This window comes from Chelon labrosus (assembly GCF_963514085.1).
Source record: "Chelon labrosus genome assembly, chromosome: 13".
NCBI classification, from domain to species: Eukaryota; Metazoa; Chordata; class Actinopteri; order Mugiliformes; family Mugilidae; genus Chelon; species Chelon labrosus.
In genome coordinates, this window is record NC_140346.1 from 26,940,437 (window position 1) to 26,960,407 (window position 19,971).

The 19,971-nt window shown below is 40.7% G+C and overlaps 1 protein-coding gene across 1 annotated transcript; it reads left to right on the forward strand.

Annotated features, from left to right (window-relative positions):
• Positions 1–798: 798 nt before the first annotated feature.
• Positions 799–16,683, forward strand: sae1 (SUMO1 activating enzyme subunit 1). The gene is made up of 9 exons (XM_084558651.1): positions 799–1,377; positions 1,992–2,103; positions 2,526–2,699; positions 6,167–6,312; positions 8,086–8,185; positions 8,478–8,583; positions 12,644–12,788; positions 14,325–14,394; positions 16,372–16,683. Exons 1-9 carry the CDS (start codon positions 1,277–1,279, stop codon positions 16,462–16,464), a joined length of 1,047 nt encoding a protein of 348 aa, XP_084414777.1. The 5' UTR covers positions 799–1,276; the 3' UTR covers positions 16,465–16,683.
• Positions 16,684–19,971: the final 3,288 nt, after the last annotated feature.

A 19,971-nucleotide genomic window follows, 5' to 3' on the forward strand; every position in this document is an offset into this window, starting at 1 on the left:
CTAAACGGCCGAAGTAGTTTATGCAAGAAGATGGTTACACGATACTGAAATACTAACAACTTTATAGGCATGATTTTAATCTTAAATAGAGATACAACGAGAGATGTACCTTCAATGATCCCCATATGAGAAATTCATGAGGTCAGAAAAAAACAACATTCTGCGTTTAAACAATATGTGCCAGCAAACTGATTGAGTACAGCAATAAATATGACCATGTGCAATCTGTAAACAAGAAATTTCTGGTAAAAGTTGAAATGAATATGGATAGGAATTGTACATAAACAGTAAATCGAACCATGTGCAATATACAAACAAACAAATACAGACTCTGGGACTCAGTTCAACTGTATATTGACATGTGATGCCAGTTGTTAATAATAAATAAAATGCAGGTCTACAACACTCAAACACTCAAAATCGGTCAATAACTCTTTTGCTCTTTTTTATGTTATGAATTAGAGGTCTTACTCCATGGGACGTCATAAAATTAGGCACAAGCAGGTACACTATTTTTGGGCTTTGTCAAATAGGAATAGGGCTCACAATATCTGTTCTAAACGTAAATATAGTTATTTTCTCTCGACCCCTTTCTGTGGTTGTGCATTAGAACCATATATGACCTGCCTCCTGCACAGGATTTATGTAAAATACTTTGAAACCCATAGGCTAACAAGTTTTTTTCTTTTCAATGCCTCGACCGCTCATTTTGCCATCTGCACTAAAGCAAGCATCTGAGGTATGTTTTCTAAAAAACGGCTGTAATATTTTTCACAAAAGACCATACGCAGGGAAAATTTTACCCACGACTCCGCCAGAAGCCACGTGATCAATATAAAATAATAGAAATAAAGTAACTAACGGTTATGGATTCTGTATTTAAATTATAATACAAGGATTAATTATATAGATTACAATACGATAAAATTTATTTATGTATGTACCCAGCTACCTTAAAGATCAGTACGAACATTAAAACAAAGATGAAAACAAAAATGTAAATTAAATTCCGACATGAAGACAAAGGAATAACTAAATAAAGCAGGGACATCACATATTAATAAATAAACAGAGCAATGAAAAGGAAAATATGCAAAAAAAAAATAATAATCAGAGATTGTGTTACACCTGCCAAAAAACACATCTATTGTTTGTTCTGTCGACGTCATCAGTCAGCGCCCATTCAGCGGGACTGTCGCGGCATTTGAAACATCCTCATTTGTTCCGCACAAAAGGATACTTTACACCGTAATTTCGATCTTTGGGGTGGACTAAAATGATCGACATGATCGAAAAGGAGGACCCGGTCATTAGCGAAGAGGAAGCGGCGCAGTACGACCGTCAGATCCGACTGTGGGGGCTGGATGCTCAGAAGAGGTCAGTTAGCTTGGTTAGCTTGAAAGGCTAATCGGTGCAGCGGAAGGATTTGACTTGTTGCACTCTTTCTCCACCGGTTCTGACCAAGTGCTTGGTTTAAGACACTTTTGTGATTTGCAGACAGTAACACTTTTGTTTAATAACTATCAGCAAATGCTGTCTGCGCGAGATACTGTTGATAATGTCAATATGTAGCTGTATTAAACGAAATCTGTGCGTTTTTCATACAGATGGTGCAGACACTGACACTCAGGACTTCTGTTTTCTGAATGAAAAATGTATAAATAGAGAGGTATTGCTTAAGGCATCGAGTTTGTATAATAACAGATAAACATGAAGTAACTGATTTAGTTAGATTTTATGGAGTGAATGTTCTCAGGATGGCTCTTTAGGTTTATATGGTAAACGAACTATGGATTAAAATCATGCATTTAAAAACAGAAAGCCTTTAAAACTCACTTTAATTCAAAGAGTCAAAGATTTTTTAATACACATTTCAGATATTCCTCGTCATAGCTGATCATCTAATTCTACCTGAATTTTGTTGTTTAGACTTTTAACTCTTTTAATTTCCACCAGCCTTACATTCAGTCTGCGTTCTGTCTGCATTGCAGGTTGCGGGGGTCCCGTGTGCTCTTGGCAGGTTTAGGGGGTCTCGGGGCTGAAGTGGCAAAGAACTTAATCCTGGCTGGAGTGAAAGGACTCACTTTGTTGGATCATGAACAGGTACACATGCTCCTACAGTACACACAGTAAAACAGGATCAGACACTCTTCTTCTCCTTCCCCTACTGAGATCTTTTTTGCTTTAAACTGTAATTTAAACTGTTGTCTTATGGGGATACAGACAGATTTTACTTAGTGTTTTGATTTATTTATAACTCATAAAGCAGTGAAACACTAGAAGGCATTATATAAGAGTTTCAAGCTTGTAGTGCCACATGTGCCCACTAGATGGTTCTTGTGACAAAGTAATAATCTTGGTGAATCTTCTTTTTATTACATCTCAGTGAAATTAACGTTGCAGTAACAACTGTGTCATTCGGTCTTTGTGTTTATTTTGTAGTAAGAGCCGAGAGGAAATTCTTTTCTTGTATTTCTTGTACTGTTCTTCTCTTACCTTGCGTTTCCTGTTGTTGTGTCTACCAGGTGTCGGAGGAGTCATGTCGAGCTCAGTTCCTGGTTCCTGTGACGGCCCAGGGTCAGAACCGTGCTCGGGCCTCTCTGGAACGTGCGCAGAACCTCAACCCCATGGTGGAGGTGCACGCCGACCAAGACAAAATTGAAGACAAGCCAGACGACTTCTTCCTGCAGTTTGATGCGGTGAGTGGAAAAAGATGTTCATTCAACACACAGGCCTGGTAACTGAACAACAGATATACCTAAAGGCAGTAACATGTCCACAAATAAGTTGGATGATTTAAAGACTTAGACTTTGACAGACTTTATTGATCCACAAGGGAAATTGCTTGGTCACAGCAGCTCAGTTACATATAAAAAACACTCTTAAGAACCACAACTAAAAAGAAAGATAAAATAAAATGAGATCAAAATAAACTAAAAATAAAATATTAGTAATATCTAGTAAAATAAAATAAAAATAGTATAATCATATGAACTAATGTACAGGAGTAACTTGACTCAGAGTTTGTCCAAAGATACCATTCCTTGAAAGCAGACACAACTCTTCACCTTTGTATTTCTAATGCTCCCAGCTACTGTGCAATTGTGAATCATATAATATAATAAAAGTTTTTATTTTCCACTTCATTCAATCTGAGCTCCCAGTGTTGTACCACTCAGATTCACCACTAGATGTCGCTAGGAGCCCACTCTGTGTATCTGAAGTTCTCTGCCACCTGCAATAAGTTGATGTCTGTAGAGACTTGCTTTGGTATGGCAGCAGCTTCTTAGTTGGTTAGCTAGCAGTACTGGTTACGTTTGATTTAAATGTCTTTGATTCAGCTGTTTTTGATATAATCAGTCTTTTATTTACATAATGAGGATAGTTGCTGCTGGTTTAAAGAGTGTGTTTGCCTCGTATACTCCTGTAACTTGTACAGTGTGTGACGATTCGTACTCACTGGACTTTCTGTTGATGTTCAAAAGGTTTGGTTTTCATGCAATAGTTTGCTGAGGGAGCTTAAACACATATTATAAATGGGGCATCTTTCACTTACAACTAAATGACATTTATAATAATTAATTCCAGAAACTACTACAAACTACTCTGTGCTTTGACAGTGATATGTTTATGGTACTCAGTATTTGAGGACATTGGAACTGAACATGAAATACTGCAGGAAATCTAGCAAATCTGCTCAAAACTCAAGTGCAGAAGAAGCAGAAATATTAGACCCCGTATGTAAGGTCTTAAAGCGGTCAACTTTAAAGGTCTCATTATTTTATTTCAATCCTTGCTGAGAGGATGAAAGTCTGAGTGACCATGTCTCTGGATGTAAGACCTTCTCTTTCCGTTTGCATCACCAGGTGAAACGACGATGTAGGAAAATTATCATTATCACTTCACTCACGTATATGATGAGTTCGAGGTGAAGGTTTTCATTCCCTGCTGGAAGAATGTACCTCCCCCTAGGTATACCCTTGTTAAACATGATGACATAATTGCCGTGATACTCTACATTGTTGAGCCAGTCGATGGGTTTAGGTTGCGCTATAACTGAATAGATGACGTGATGAAAGTGGCTTTAATGGTTTAGTATTCATTTCCACTGACAGCTGTACACACAGGCTGGATCTCAGTTTTATCACTGCTGACAGCAAGAATGTATTTGAACACCATCAGAAGAGAAGCAGAGATTTTTTTCTCCCTCCTGTTGTGTCTGAATTGTCGGCAGTTTTCCTCCCTCTGGGGGTGCTAAGCGAGGGTCGGGAGGGGGGAGGGAGGAAGGCGAGAGTGTTATCAATAGGACGAGGGGATGTGAGGGCAGGATGTGAAGGATGTTAGTAGGGCAGACAGGGCGGGAAAAGAAGGTGGGACAATTAAAAAAAAACAAAAAACTGGAAAACAGAAGGGGGGTCTATCTGTCTGTCTCTGCCGCGGACCGCTCATCACTTTTATCTGCTTCCACGGATGTATCCGTGCGGCTCAGCAGGAAGATGGAGGGTGATTAAAGTGGAACAGTTGGAGTGTGGTCGCGGTTTTTCATCTGAGAGCCTAATTACTGAAGGATGAATACAATGGAAAGACACTCTCTGTCCATCTGTGTGCTCGCAGAGTGCTGCCGACACGCTTTACGATTCACAAATGTTTCATAAGTACAGAAAAACACCACATTATCAATAAATGTGTGGCTTTCTTTGTGTTTCTCATTAAGCACCAGAAAATACATTTTTTTTATTCTTCTGTATCCTCAATGAAATTAAATATTCATGACTAATTGAGAGGCAATAAAAAATAAATGAACTAATCGGTTGTTAGAGTTGTGTTGCTGTGCTTTGATTAAATGTAATTGACATTGTTGTCTCCATGGCAACTCAGACAGGCTGTTTATATTGTGAATGGAAATACATGATGTCACCTCCTGTAGTGGTTCGTTAATGAGAAAAACACTCATTAAAAAAAAAAAAGTAGTGTTGGTCAAATTTGCCTTTACGATTATTTTTTTAAATCAAATTTTAATCCTACACTTCACTGTTTGCATGAAACATGGAAACGGAGGTGTTTTGTTTTTGTTGGATGGGACTGGCTTCAGCCACTGGCTATGTTTTCCACACCCACAGGAGTCGTCCTCCACCCACAGTGTGGAAAAAGTAAAAAAACAACAAAAAATAATAATTTCTTTTCATGTGACAGTTGATGTGTGTGGAACCGCTGATCACTGACCCCGGTCTGTCTTCTGCTCTGTGGGACCGAGGCGCAGCGTCCATCTTATCTGTGATCTGAGGGTGTTTTTGGGTGTTCTGAACTGGGTCAGTTGGATAAGGTTGACCCAGCCCACCGGTCAGTTGTTTACAGTCGCACACCAGCCCACCCTGGCGTAACCCAAGTACACTGTGTTACTGTGTTGGCATCAGTCCCGTTCCACTCGGGGAGGTGAAGTGTGAACGCTGCAGAAGGCGTGTCTCGGTCAGTTTGGCAGCTGCTGCTCAGTTGAGAGAGTCGAGTGGGTTGAAAGTTTCTGATGTTTTAATTTTTAATTTTTTTTTTTAAAGCACTGCAGCCATCCATACCAGACAACAGTGTTCATTGATGTTTTCTGTTCATACAAGAAGTTTTCCTGCTCTGACTGTATGAATAAAAGCAACTGCAGGAGTGGATGTTACACAATATTTCATCTGCAGAGGGTCAGGGTGCAGAAAAGTTGTAGAAGTTAATTTAGTTATACAGAAGTATTTGTATTATGTACTTCACAAAACTGACAGTCAACACCTAAGTTGGAGAAGCTGCAAATATAGTCTGAAAGTTTTTAAAGGCTTTCTTAAATGTTTTCTTGGGATCACAGGGTTCCTGGAAGGATGGAGAAAATATTGATGAATTAGTAAAGAAGAAAGTCATTTAATCATTTGAAGAGGAAAAGAGTTTAATAGAAAACGTATGGTGGACAAAAAAAGCTGTAGCATATTCATATTTTCTCATCTGTCCTGTGTTCTGTCTTTACTGTAAAGGGATGGACACAGTTTGGTACATTTATAGTTAAAAGGGTTCGGTTGCTGTGAAGAGGTTTAGCAGACAGTGCTGGAAATTGAACCAGTTGCTCTTTGACTCTTCTCCCTAATCAGACATTCAGAATTTTTGTTGACAACATTTTTTTTTTGTCCTCCTTCAGGTGTGTCTGACAGGCTGCTCCAGAGACCTGATGGTGCGGGTCGACCAGCTCTGCTCTCAGAACAACATCAAGGTCTTCTGTGGGGACGTCCACGGTTACTACGGTTACATGTTCTGCAACCTCGGAAAGGAGCACAACTACGTTGAGTAAGTGTGGACGATGGTTGGAAGTGTATTCTTAACCCGTGTGTACTGTCATTACAGCCTGCTGGTTGTTAAGTGCATGAAGCCGCTCAAGACATCGAACACAGGATTCCTGAAGAGCAGTTTTGAAGCTCAGTGTAGCGTCTCCAGCTGTCGCCATCTTGGCTGTGACTGAATCCATCTAATTCCCAGCTAATGGGCAAACAGCTGGAGCTTGAGGTGCTCCTGAAGCTCACCTGGTGAAGGCTTATAGGTGGTTTACACTTGTGCACCAAATTGATGCAATTGACATATGCAGACTGTACGCAGACCCCAACGCTGTAGCCTGACGTGCACCTCCCCAGAAATGTAACTGAGAACAAGAGCAGTGATTGGTCTGCTTGGTAGTAGCGTGTTTCCGCTTTAGTATTTCTGGCTGTTTCTCCATCTCCGCAATTTTCTAAGTGATTGTTTTGGATCAATGAAGATAGAACACATGGAGGAAATGTTTGGAAATATTCAATTCAATTCAATTTTATGTATATAGCGTCAATAACAGTACAAATCGTCTCAAGACGCTTTACAAAACCCCGCCAGAAACCCCCAGAGCAAGCCTGAAGGCGACAGTGGCAAGGAAAAACTCCCTTTTAACAGGAAGAAACCTTGAGCAGAACCCAGCTCATATGGAGGGACCCATCTGCCTAAGGCCAACCGGGTACAGATAGAAGAAAGAGAGAAGAGAACAGCAAGATAAACATACATCTAAAGGCGGAGGGGAGGGGAGGGACACACAGCAGTAAACATTCTATATAGTAATAGCACAGAATTGCATGACTAGTAGTAGATAGGAAATTAGAGGGCAAGAGCTCTGTGCCAGAGAAAAGAAAGTGGAGGATGCGAGAGAGGAGAGAGAAGAAAGAAGGAGGACATGTGCTCAGTGCATCATCCCCCAGCAGCCTAGGCCTATAGCAGCATCACTAAGGGATGGTTCAGTTCAGCCCTAACTATAAGCTTGATCAAAAAGGAAAGTCTTGAGCCTGACCTTAAAAATAGAGATAGTGTCTGCCTCCTGAACCCAAACTGGGAGCTGGTTCCACAGGAGAGGAGCCTCCTATTCTACTTCTTGAAATTCTAGGAACCACAAGTAGGCCTGCACTTTCAGACCGAAGTGATCTGTTGGGATGATACAAACATTTGTATGACTAATGCTCGGTGAAATTTCGGTGAAAGTTTCAGTCGCCATTGTTGAAAGTGAAGCAGGAAGTAGAAACAAAACTAACCCAACTAGCAAAAAAGACACAGCGCTGTCAGACTGACGAGCGCACAAGTATAAGTGGGTCGCACCAGCGTAGGCTTCGTGCATAGGTTACAGCGTCTAGTTCCCACAGTACCTAAATGAGCCATCAGTGTATCCCCTCACATTCATCCTGTTATTTCCTGTCTTTGTCCACTGACAACTATCCAATAAAAGCTCAAAAAGGCCAAAAGTATATCTTAAAGAGGCGTAGCTTGATGGAAGCTGAGGAGGCTAGCTAGCTACTTGGGAGGACACAATCCTGTCACTTAAACTTTAAGTTTTAACACAGTTTAAATGAGTGATATGAACATTGATCCCTGTTTTGTATACCAGGTTGTAAAAATATTTATTTCTGCTGTAATGTTGGACATTTTAACACGGAGGTCTGTGAGGATTGACTCACCATTTGAGCCACTCTTCCAAACTTAATACTTCCAAACTCTCTCTGAGCTCAGTTTCCATTTTAATACTCAATGATTCTCTTTACTCTCTCTTTTAAGGGAGAAACCTAAATTAGTGAAACCAACCGGTGATTCCAGTGGCGGCCCAGAGGCAAAGAAAGCCAAAGTCGACCCCAACGAGACCACCATGGTTAAAAGGGTAGGTGGACAGAAATATGATCCTTTCTCACATTTTCTCCTGTGCTGTTTTCTGTTGTTGCATAGAGATATTAACTAAACGTTGTTGAATAATAAAAACATTACAATATAAAATCAAACTGAATTTTTGATATTTGCACAGCAATGAGTTTTTGTAGCCGTGAGTCTAATTTATCTCAGTCGTCTGTTACTTTCAGAATCCAAATTAAAACCAACTGCACCCATTGAAATATTGCCAGACATTGTTATGACATGTGACATTATATATTTTATTTAAATCTCCAACCGATCAGACGGCCAGTTTCTGCACTCTGAAGGAAGCTCTGGAGGTCGACTGGACTAGTGAGAAGGCCAAAGCTGGACTGAAGCGAACGCCAGTGGACTACTTCCTGCTTCACGGTACTGAAAGGGAATTTAATTTAATTTAAACAATATAAATGTTTTAATGGTTAAGAGGTTATGAATGTGAAAAATTCCATCTGTTTTCTTGTGATTTTATATATTTATATTTGGTTATATGCTGTAAATTTGTTTGTCAGAAACAATCTTTTTGCATTTTTAGCCACGTTTCTAAACACACTTTGGCACCTGCCGAGGTATATTGTTTTATATCCAACACAAACTGATAATTAAGATAATCATGATTAAACCTGATTTTTCTAGACTTTAAAAAGTTTTGAAATTACAATTTAACAACTGTTTACTTGTTAGTTGTGATATTCCTGAGTTGGAGGCCACATTGTCTTTACAGATTAATGTATTTTAGTCTTTCAAAAGATTTTATAGAGAGATTATTGTTTATCTCACTTTAAATTAAGAAACACAAGACGTCTTGTGACATTTCTGCAGAGGAGGCCGGACACAAAGTGAGTAAATGGTAAATATCAAAAAGAATCCTGAAAGCTCTAAAAAAGTATAGAAAATTGAAACTGAAAATGCGTAGGATGCTACAGCAGGACTGAAACACGTAGCATGAACATGCAAAATAAACGCATAAAATCACTGTTCCATTTATCTGGCACGAGCACGGAAAATCATGTCCGTAAAGTTTGTTAAATGTCGTTCCAGTGTCTAGGGCAAAGTGTTAAATGTCAGCGTTGCCCAAGACGTGTCGGTGGGGTTCGACAAGACAGTGAAAAACCTCAAGTAGATAAAATCAGCTTAAGATCTGTGATTACACCGAGAAATATTAAAATGTGAATCATTTCTGTTAAACGTTCAGCGACTCAGATGCCCTTCTGACCCTTGTAGTGATTTGTACCTTCCTGTTTTTCAGGTTATTTATTCATCTGATGACCTTCTCTTTAGATGTTGTTATTGTCCCGTCTGTCACCTGGCACTACACCATCCCACACCACACACTAGTTTCCATCACAGGCTGTCCATGGCCAGTCATGTGCACTGAGCGTAGAGCAGACACTGCATGACAACAAGCGTGTAAAAGAGCATGAAACAGCCAGAAAACGACTGACGGGTGAAAAGATGTAATTTGCAAAAAAACAAAACAAAAAAAAAAACCTTCCTGTGCAAAAACGCAGTAAATAATGACAGTCAAATGGAACGTTTTGCAGGATGCATTAGACACAAATATAAACCAGATTATATAATATTTAAAAGTCATATAACATCATCATTTGGAGAATCACAGCACACAGACTGCATATATTCAAAATGCATATATTTACAGTTTTTATAAGCTTCAGCTATAGCAATTAAACCAAATGCAACATCAGTATCTGCATACAGAGCTTTTATTATATTGATGCACACGCAGCAGCTCACAACATTTCAGTGCTGATGATTGTTTTGCTGTGGCTGCTGTGGTTCCTTTAGGGTTAAACCACTACTGAGTTTAAAGCAAATCCAAACGTGAAAGGATAAAATAGACATGAAAATAGTTCTTATTGTTGCACTTATAATTAGTTTCTGCTCACATTTAAATTCTCTATAAAGTGGGAAACTCAACACAGACTTTATGCTGAAGGTGGATGAAGCGTTCTCAGGTTGTTCATATGCAGGAAAATATGAAGATGATGAACCTCCAACTTATAAGAAGTGGTTTCCACAGGCTGTAGGTTGTCATGGGTGTGTGTTTAAAAAAACATTTCACGTGGCTCAGTCGCTCCTGGTTTGCAGGTGCATTCCAGAACATCTCTGCTGGTTATTTTAGGTCTGCGTCGTGGGCTTCCGTCTAATATCACCCCTTCTGAAACCCACCTACCCACTCAGGCCTCGCCCTGTCTCCGGTCTGCTCATTTCTGAGTGGAAACACCACCTAGTTGTTTTTTTTATTTTGTGAAGGTGAGAACATGTTATTATTCCTTCACTGTTTCTATAATTGGCGCTAGCGGTTGTTGTTTTCAGCAACCAATGAGGAAGTGGCTCTTCCTCTGTTACAACTGCTTCCTGTCTCACTAGGAACAGTCGGGTGATCTGAACCGCAAGAAGGGTGTGTGTGTTTTATTTTTTTGCTTTTTATTATTATTAGTATCTATCATCTCTTTTAATTCCCTTTTTTGATACATATACGGATCAGGCACAACATTATGACCACTTACAGGAGAAGTGAATAACACTGATCATCTTGTGACAGTTCAGTGTTCTGCTTAGGAAACTTCTGGACCTGGCATTCATTGGTGTGGATGTTACTTAGACATGTAGCACCCACCTAGACCAGACCAGGCACCCCCACCCCATAGCAATGACACTCTTTGATGGCAGCAGCCATCCCCAGCAGGATGCAGCCTGACACAGACACACACACAAAAACACTTTAGGAACAACTAAAAAAAAAACATGAAGAACAGCACAAGGTGTTGACCTGGCCTCCAAATTCACTAGATCCCAAACTGATCAAGTATCTGTGGGATGATCCACAGAGGCCCCTCCCCTCAAAGCCCCCCCCCCCCCCAATAACAACAGAATCAGAATCAGCTATAATGGCCAAGTGTGTACACATACAAGGAATTTGACTCCGGCAACAGTCACTTGCCAGATACCACAGGACACCCTCATAGGGCCCATGTCCATTCTCTGATGAGTCACAACTGATGAGTTTCGGAGGCAGCAAGGGGAGACCTGCACAATATTAGGAAGATGGTCATAATGTTATACCTGATCGGTGCATGTCAACCTCAAAACAAGGCCACAAAGCTAGGTGCTAGCTGGCTGGTGTAATTCAGATTTTGGATTTTCCTCATTGTGGGACAAATAAAGTTTTTTTTTATTATTATTATTGTTATTCTTATTAAATACACATTGATTTTGTGTTTGGCAGTCATGCAAAGTGACCATCGTTATTAAAACTGAAAACACGTCCATCATGAGGACACAGCTGTTTTGGATGCACAAGGGAGGCCTATACAGTATTAGTACAAAGGTGGTCATAATGTTATGCCTGATCGGTGCATGCAACCTGATAAGAAATGCTGCCCATCAGGAGAAAGTGTATAAATACACAAATAAATCAGAGGAAGTTTCCTTCAAAGTATTAAAGAAATAACACAAATACATAAATCTGATTTAATGTTTATGGAAAGAAATATTGTCCGTTGTTTTTGATGTTTATCTGCAAGTTTTTGCCATCAAGGACCATCTAGAACATTTCCTCTCTAAATCTGTGACTTCTATTACGTGTGTAGGTTCAGAGATACTATCATTGTTCCATCCATGTTCACATTATTATATTCTGTCATGAAATTGTGTTTGATTTCCTGCCTGGCGCAGACAGACCGGAGCGTGATGCCATTTGCACCAGTCTTTAACTTTCTACTCTCAAAGTTTCACTGATAAAGGGCAGAGCTGAGGTGTGAACATGATTCATCGTGACTGCTCGCATGTGTGTGTGTTGTGTCACACTGGTGGAAATGGCCGTGGGAGTACTTGACTTCCTCATGTGGTTAGGTTAATGGACGAACAGGAAACATGGGGGCGAGGTGCTGATGTGTGCGCCCGTGTGGTGCAGCTGGAGAAGTCGGTTGCTGTTTGAAAAATTGCTCATCCCCCTTAAGTGCATGTTTCAGATTTTTAATTTCTCAATCATTCCTCAGGAAAGAGATTTTTTTTTTCTTCTCACCCTTTAGAGGAAGAACTAATATCTCCCTAGTGAACGTGCGCAGGTGCGTGTGTGCGCGAGTGTCTCGGTGTGCGCGCTCTTAATTTGATGTGGGGGAAACGTGGGCCTAATCGGATGAAATGGTTGATGGTGCAACCACATACTGATCTTATCCGGTTTCAAAGGGAGCAGCAGTCAAGATGTCGTCTTTCCACGAGATGATAATTCACCGTGGAAGTCACTTGAAAACGTGATGAAATTACAAATGGCAATAGTGCAATAGATTATATGGAAAATATTGCTCGAGTCAAATGGTTTAAACTTGTTTCCAGGCTCTTAACTGACATTTCTCTCCTTCTGTTTGTTGCTTCTCCTCTTTTTTTTTTTTGTTTTACGTCTCCACAGTTCTGCTGAAGTTTCGTACAGACAAAGGCCGTGACCCCGACCCGCAGGCCTTTCCAGAAGACAGTCAGCTGTTGAGACAGATCCGCGACGACGTCCTCGACGCCCTGCAGCTGAGCAGCGACCTCCTGAACGACGACTTCATCAGGTCACTTTAATTCTACGCTAGTGGTTCATTTGCTCTGATGTTAGCGGACGCTCACCTACACCCGTAACATCGAGAGTGACGTCTTTAATATAATGACATTCATCGTGGTTCATTAATCTGCTGTCACCCTCTGATCCAGTAACGAGTGCGCGGGTTTAGCTGCCTCGTGCTGCTTTCGCTGCCAACACTGCACTGGTTCAAATATGCAAATATGCAAAACAAATTAATTAGATATATAGTCACACTGATCAGCTTTCACCCTGTTTTTTTTTTTTCTAGTTTTCTCTGTTTTACTCCCTATTCAAGCTGTATTCACACGGGACTAGTTTTTCCTGGGGACGTTTAGTAATTTGTGCAGAGGTAGTTTGTGATTTTAATTCCATGCGAATCGGCCGTGTTATTAATTCGTAAAGTAAAAATCCCACCTCAGATTACCAGCCATATTTCTCCAGACACAGAGGTCCATTATATTTTAAACTGAATAATCATAAAGGCTGTGTTATAAATCAACGTTTGGAAAGATGTTTGGGTGCAAAGTAAAGTTGCTGAGACCCTTTCACAGATAAAAAGCTCAAAACCATCAGATGAACAATATCATGAAGGATGAGGAGATGGAGGACATGTGTGGCAGTGTGATATCTTTCAGTGTCAATCTGGATCGGAGCAGCAAACATTCAGAAAATGAATTTTAAAAATGAAATAGTTGTCTGACTGACTACCAGCGACCACAGAACAACCCTCTCTCAGTAGAGCATGTGTGATTGTCTGTCCTCAGAGAGGAGAGATCATCCACTACACTAGATAATCAATATTTTTGTACTTTTAAAGTTTAAAAAACATGTAAACTGTCCAAATAAATCCTATGTGTGGAGGATCACTGGACAAATCTCGTCTCAGTCTGCAGTATGCCTTTTAAAGGGCCAGAATGAGCCTAAATTAACAGTAATATGTGTGAATTATTTTACGTTTTAATTCGTCTCCTGTAGAACTGGATTTTAAACACAAGTTTATAACAGAGCGCCAGACTTCTGTTCGCTGCAGATCACATTTCCATGTCTGTTAACGTTATCAGCTGCCCCAACAAAGAAAGTCCACCTGTGAACCACATAATCAGCAGGTCCCCTGACCGAGAGCTGATAAAGACCAAGCAGTCTGCCAACATGAGACTGGCAGGCAGCCGGAGACTCAGCCTGCAGATCTCTTGCTGCCAGTTTATTTGATACTTCCTGGAGTTTGTAATGATAAGTTAATTAATTCACAACTATATGTCCATTATAACAATGTGTATGTTTGGACAGAAACATGTTGTAGTCTTTCCAGTGTTGCACTATTTTTTCTGAGACTTCCTGCTTGCACCGTCAGTGAAAAGACATTCAGCTCTGTGGTAACGATGGCAGCACATGATTCTGCTGGCAGACTAAACCAGGCCGCCAGATGGAGGTTTTATTTTTCACTTTTGTGGCTCTGGAGCCAAAAACTTTCTCACTTTCTGTTTAGCTGCAGTGGCTCATGTTTGCTTGTGCTGTTTGTCCTCAGCTACTGCTTCTCTGAGATGTCTCCGGTGTGCGCCGTAGTGGGAGGAGTTCTGGGACAGGAAGTGGTTAAGGTAAGCATGTAAACATTAGGTAGCGTTCTGGGGAGCGTGTAAATGCGTGCAGGATCATGGAAACGTTTGACGAGGTTAATGTTATCGTATCGTGGTCACGATGCTGGAGCAGGTGACGAGGACGGCTGCTCCGCTGTGTGAGAGTCGGTCAGGTGACATGTGGCCACTCGGCTGGTTATTGGGTCAGATCCAGACCGACAGCAGCGACTCTGCTCTGGGTAGAAATGATTTTTACTGTGACAACAGTGAGACGCAGTGGGACGCTCTGGCTGCAGCCTCTCTGTTAGAGAAATGACTGAAACTGAATAACATAATAAACCCAATGATACTGCAGAGTAAAGGAACCATGAGTAAGAAATCAGCAGGAAAACATTTGACTGGACAGTTAGAGTAACACTGATCGTACTTACAGTAATTATAACGTCATAGTTTAATTAAATACAGTCATTTGATAAAAAATAAAATATAGACATATAAATGACAAGCTGCACTAACCTAATAGTACTTAGACTAATAATCTGAATATAAAGGCGTCGGCACAGAGTGCACAGGTGTGTTGGTTAGCACTGATGCCTCACAGCAAGAAGGTTCTGGGTTCTAATTCATCTATCGACTGTTTCCTTTCTGTGTGGAGTTTGCATGTTCTCCCTGTGTCTGTGTGGGTTCTCTCCAGGTACTCCAGCTTCCTCCCACCGTCCAAAGACATGCTGGTTAGGTTCACTGGTGATTCTAAGTAGAGATAGACTGGAGACCTCTCGCCCAATGACAGCCTCCAGAGGACAAGCAGTTACAGAAGATGAATGAATTAATGAGTATAAAGGCCTCATGTAACCACCTAATTCAGAACAGACTGACCACAAGAGCTGGTGTAACCCTTTAATAACGTGATCTTCTAATAACCGTGTAAACTCTTGACATGCTGGTTTCTCTCTGGTTGGAATAAAACCATTCTCTCTGAGCGTGTCTGCTCCACGCGGGGTAAAACATTTCTACATGGAGGTAGAAATACAACCAGTTGTTGAAACAAGAAGTGTTTGAAAAGATGAACCAAGCTGGAATCCACGTGGACAGCTACCTTGGAGACGTGAAGACATCTTGGTTCATTTTCTTTTATTGTTGTCATCAAAGTTTAGGGATAAAAATAAAGGTCTTCTTCTGTTGTATTTCCTAAAATCTAACGCTCCACAGCAGCAGTAACACTTTGTAAATAAAGTTCTGCAGTGATGGATGTTTTGAGCCTTGTAAACACTCATATCTGATCAGATCAGTTTTTTTATTTTCGGTCCATGTAAACAGATAAAACAGCTGGAATCTCTGATCAGATTAATTCCACTCAGTTAAAGAAATCTTGTCCGTGTAAACGTAGCATCTGTGTAAACTCGGTTGTTAAGGTCTTTACATATAAAGGTGCTCCATTACAGATCTGCATTTTTATCAGATCAGTCTGACCAGACCTTATTTCCATATTTCTCATATTTCCATGTCCAGCTCGATGTGCAGGTTTGTTTCTTCTGAGGCGATTTGCTCAGTTCAGTAACAGTTAGATTCATCTCACAGATAAAAACATCATTAATAATTTCACGAAAGCCTGATACATGAGTGCATGGTTTAAAGATCATCAGCATCAGATTGGACCATTTATTTATTCCGTGCTGCGTGCACAGCGACCTCAGACGGCGGCAGAACAGGTGAGTTCAGGTCAGAGTGAAAAAGAGAGAGAGAGAGAAGACTGACAGTTCAGAATCAGACCGTGTTACATTGGCACAAGGCCATCCTGCCGTCTCCACCATGATGATGAAACTTGCTGCAACTGGCCGACTGATGCCTCTCAAAGATAATCTGACATATTTCACTTGCACAAAGAAAAGTGAACTCACCTTGTTAACTTAAGAACTGACAAAAGCGTGACATGCTCCAGTAAAGGGGAAAACATGGACCTGAGGATATAAAAAAACCTTGCTTTGTCTTTGTCTTCAGGCTCTGTCCCAAAGAGACGCTCCTCACCGCAACTTCTTCTTTTTCGACGGTCGTAAAGGAAACGGTGTGGTCGACTACTTTGGACCAAACTGAACACGTCAGGATACACCACGAACACCAGTCCGACAAACCTTTGTTTGTTCTGTCAGATTATTTATATCAGTGCTAGCTCCACTTGTCACAAAACTGAATCTGTTCTTTAATTGTTTTTTTTTTGGGGTCATTTGAGCCTTTTACCCACAAAACCTGACACAAGTACGGTGGGATTTGTTTTTTACATTTGCTAATAAAACATTTGTTTACTGAAAAGATTCCTCCTCTGGTCTCTGGATTTGTTTTTATGTCAGATTTTAGCTGCGGTGTTGCATCCACAAACGATTTCCTCCAAAAAAGCTCTAATTATAAATCATATGCATGTCATGCTTCAGTTAATGTGCAGTACTTCTGCGGTGTTAAAAATAACAGTCATGTGAAGGGGAAAATTTAAGGCCTTTATCAGCGTGGTGGATCTGGCAGCAGGTAGTCATATGATGTCTAACATGGTGCATGCCTGTATTTGGTAATAAGATCTCACGGTCTGACATGTGACTCATCAAACCAAACATGGTTGTGTTTGGGACGGTGCAGCCGGCAGCAGCAGAGGGGTAGGATGGAGGGCGGAGGCAGGCATTCAAATGAGCCCCGAGTCAAAGCTTTCATATCCTATCGTCCCAAATAAGGCAACACAACAACAACAGCAGCAGCAGCAGCAGCAGCAGCAGCATTGCAGGGGGAACCGGCATCGCCCCGTGTCCTTGTCCTCGGCCCCTGGGAGAAGCGGGTAGTCGAACCTGTTTGGACCGTCCGACCTGTGGAACCTGAACATTCATCTTAGTGGAAAAAATAATTGCGCTTGATGCATTGTTTGCTGCAGGTTCACGTTGTTAGACGCTGATTCATGTCGTGATTTAGTTAACCTACATTGAAGCCATAACATCTAATACACATTTGCATGAGAGGTTAACTTCCCTCAGCTTCATGTTGGTGAGACAAATGTGGCAAAAACAAAATGGTTTTTAAAACTCAAAACCTGATGAATATGTATGTAGCTTTACACTGACAGGAAATGATATCAGATCATGAGGTATTAAAGGTGCTTTTGACCTTTTGGAGTTTCTCCATCACATGTTTTTTACGACTTTTGCACAATTTACAGATTAATTCTGCCATTTCTCAGCGTACCAGATCTCAGTGTTTTATATTAAAGTCTGTACCATGAGAAGCTAAAGACGTCTGGATATGTTTGACCTTTAACCTTTAAGAGGAACTGTCTTAAATCTTTAGTACGCCGAGGCTTTACAATGAAAAACAAACTTTCCCTCTCTGTGATAAATATGAGGATACCCAACATGGCACCATTGACCTGTGTTTGTTCTTGGCTGCAGAAATTAATGATTTGTAAAAATTAAACTGGCCCCATTTACACGTCAGGTTCATTTTCAGGTTCAACAGAGACTGACTACGAGAGACTAAGAGGGAAAACAATACCCATTACGCCCTTTAAAGCAGCACGGTGTAGCTTTGAATGTTGTTGTGTTTTGCTGATGGAGGTCTGCAGAGCACCAAAACAAGCAGAGCGTGGAAATGAAACTGGAGGAGGAGCGATTAGGCTGCACAGGGTGCCGCTGCTCTTTTCCCGGGATTAGAAAAGGAGATTAATTACGGAACGGCCCTTTAAGCTCATTCTGGCCCTTTAATTAAACCTAAACTCTTATCTGCCGATGCACACATTCACTGCTGCTCATGCACTCGGGACGACGTGCTGACTCTACTGTATTTTATCTTTTCCTCTCCATTCCCCCTTTCTCTCTTTCTCCTCTCTCCATCTCTTTCTTTCTCCCTCCTTCTTGTTCCTTCCTGTTCTCTCTTGTTCTTCTCTCCATCACTCAGTTAATTCCCGGCCCGGTGCCCCCGCTGTGTGGTCACTCTCTCTGTTTCGGCCTCCGCTCAGCAGCAAAAGCCAAGTGTCTGCTGTTGCAACCAATCAGATCTGTGATTTTGCTCTGAGGGCTGCGTGATTGGCTCCTTCTGCAGAGGAGTTTAAGTGAGGATATCTAGTCCCAATGCTGCCTGTTGACTCAGTAACAGACAGTCTGTGTGTGTGTGTGTGTGTGTGTGTGTGTGTGTGTGTGTTATAGACTCTAGTAGGACTCCAGCAGTCACTGTCGTCAGTCACCAAGTTATTGTCTGGATTTGTTTTGTCTCAGAAGTGTCTCAAAAAATGCCCCTTGTTGTTTTTCACAGGTCAATATCTCATCCTTAATTAGTTTATTTAATTCAACCGTCGGTGTTAAACCTCAGTATCTTCAGTTTAATCACATGAATGACAAAAGAAAATGTTCAATTGCCAGTTTCGAGAAGCTGGATCCTGGAAATATTTACACTCTTTTCTTGAAAAATCACTAAAACGAGAAATTAATCATCAAAATAATTGTATAGTGTATTAAGTAATTGATTTACAGACTGATTTTGTATGCAAATCAATACAAAAAACAACAACTTAGCACTCAAGACAGGATGATATTAGATAAAACAAGACATTTTTAATCCCCAAGGGTAAATTTAGTTGTTAAAACGGCAGCGCAAAAGTAGAAGTACATGGTACAAATAATAGTTGCAGTTGCCGTATAAAGCCTAAACCAAGGTTAAGTAGAGTTAAATGTTGGTGGAGACTGAATATAGTTTGTTTTTATTCATTCGTGAGTCAATTCAGTTATAAAAGAAGATACCAGATCAAGATAACATGTTTTATTTTGGAGTTTTATGCCATTTTGTTTTAGTTTTTGTCACCTGACACCTAAGTGTTGAGTTCTCCAAATACAGGTTTAATTTATTTAGTAGAAACAACAGAGAACTGTCAGAGAATGACATGATGTGATAAACTGAACCTCTCTGTCTGTAAATCTGTCTGACAAATTAGTAAAATGTTAGAATAAGAAATGAACCTGCCGAGAACAGTTGTTCTAATTCTCGTCTTGTGCCAGACCGTCGTGTTGACAACCACTGTAAACATGTGTGTGTCCTGACGTCCTGTCTGCTAATCCATGCGGCTCCCAGATGTGACGGAGACCACAGCGGCGTCTGTCCACTGGCTGTCACGCACGTCCAGGAGGCCAGAGGGCCGCCGACATCTGGAAACATCTGCCGGACCACGTCCCAATGAACGGCAGCGTTAGAGCTCAGATTCCTGGGGGATCAGGTCACATATTATATCCTATATTATCTTTATATTCTTATTATACTTATGTTATGTTATTAAATAATGCTGCTATTACAGACCAGTACTATTCTGTATCAATGCCATTTTAATTCACAACTGTTATTAATGTTATTCCTGCATGCGCTGCTGTGTGTTTGAGTACGTTACAGATTTTATTGCTTTATTGCTTATTGCTAAAACTAGATTATTATCAAGTCTGTTTGCAGATGGGGCTACGTGTCTTTTAATGTATTTAACCAGTCTGCTAAGGTAGTTATGATAAACCTGAAAGAGGGTATGAAATAATTTCTATTTTCTGAAACAAAACTAAACAGTTTGCTGTGGATTTTACTCTAAGGTGT

What these genes read in the sequence shown, in the direction of transcription:
- sae1 (XM_084558651.1), top strand. Translation starts at nt 1,277, where the DNA reads ATGATCGACATGATCGAAAAGGAGGACCCGGTCATTAGCGAAGAGGAA. An exon ending in GGGCTGGATGCTCAGAAGAG is followed by an intron (nt 1,378 to 1,991) that starts GTCAGTTAGCTT and finishes TCTGCATTGCAG; the next exon opens with GTTGCGGGGGTCCCGTGTGC. An exon ending in TGGGACAGGAAGTGGTTAAG is followed by an intron (nt 14,395 to 16,371) that starts GTAAGCATGTAA and finishes CTTTGTCTTCAG; the next exon opens with GCTCTGTCCCAAAGAGACGC.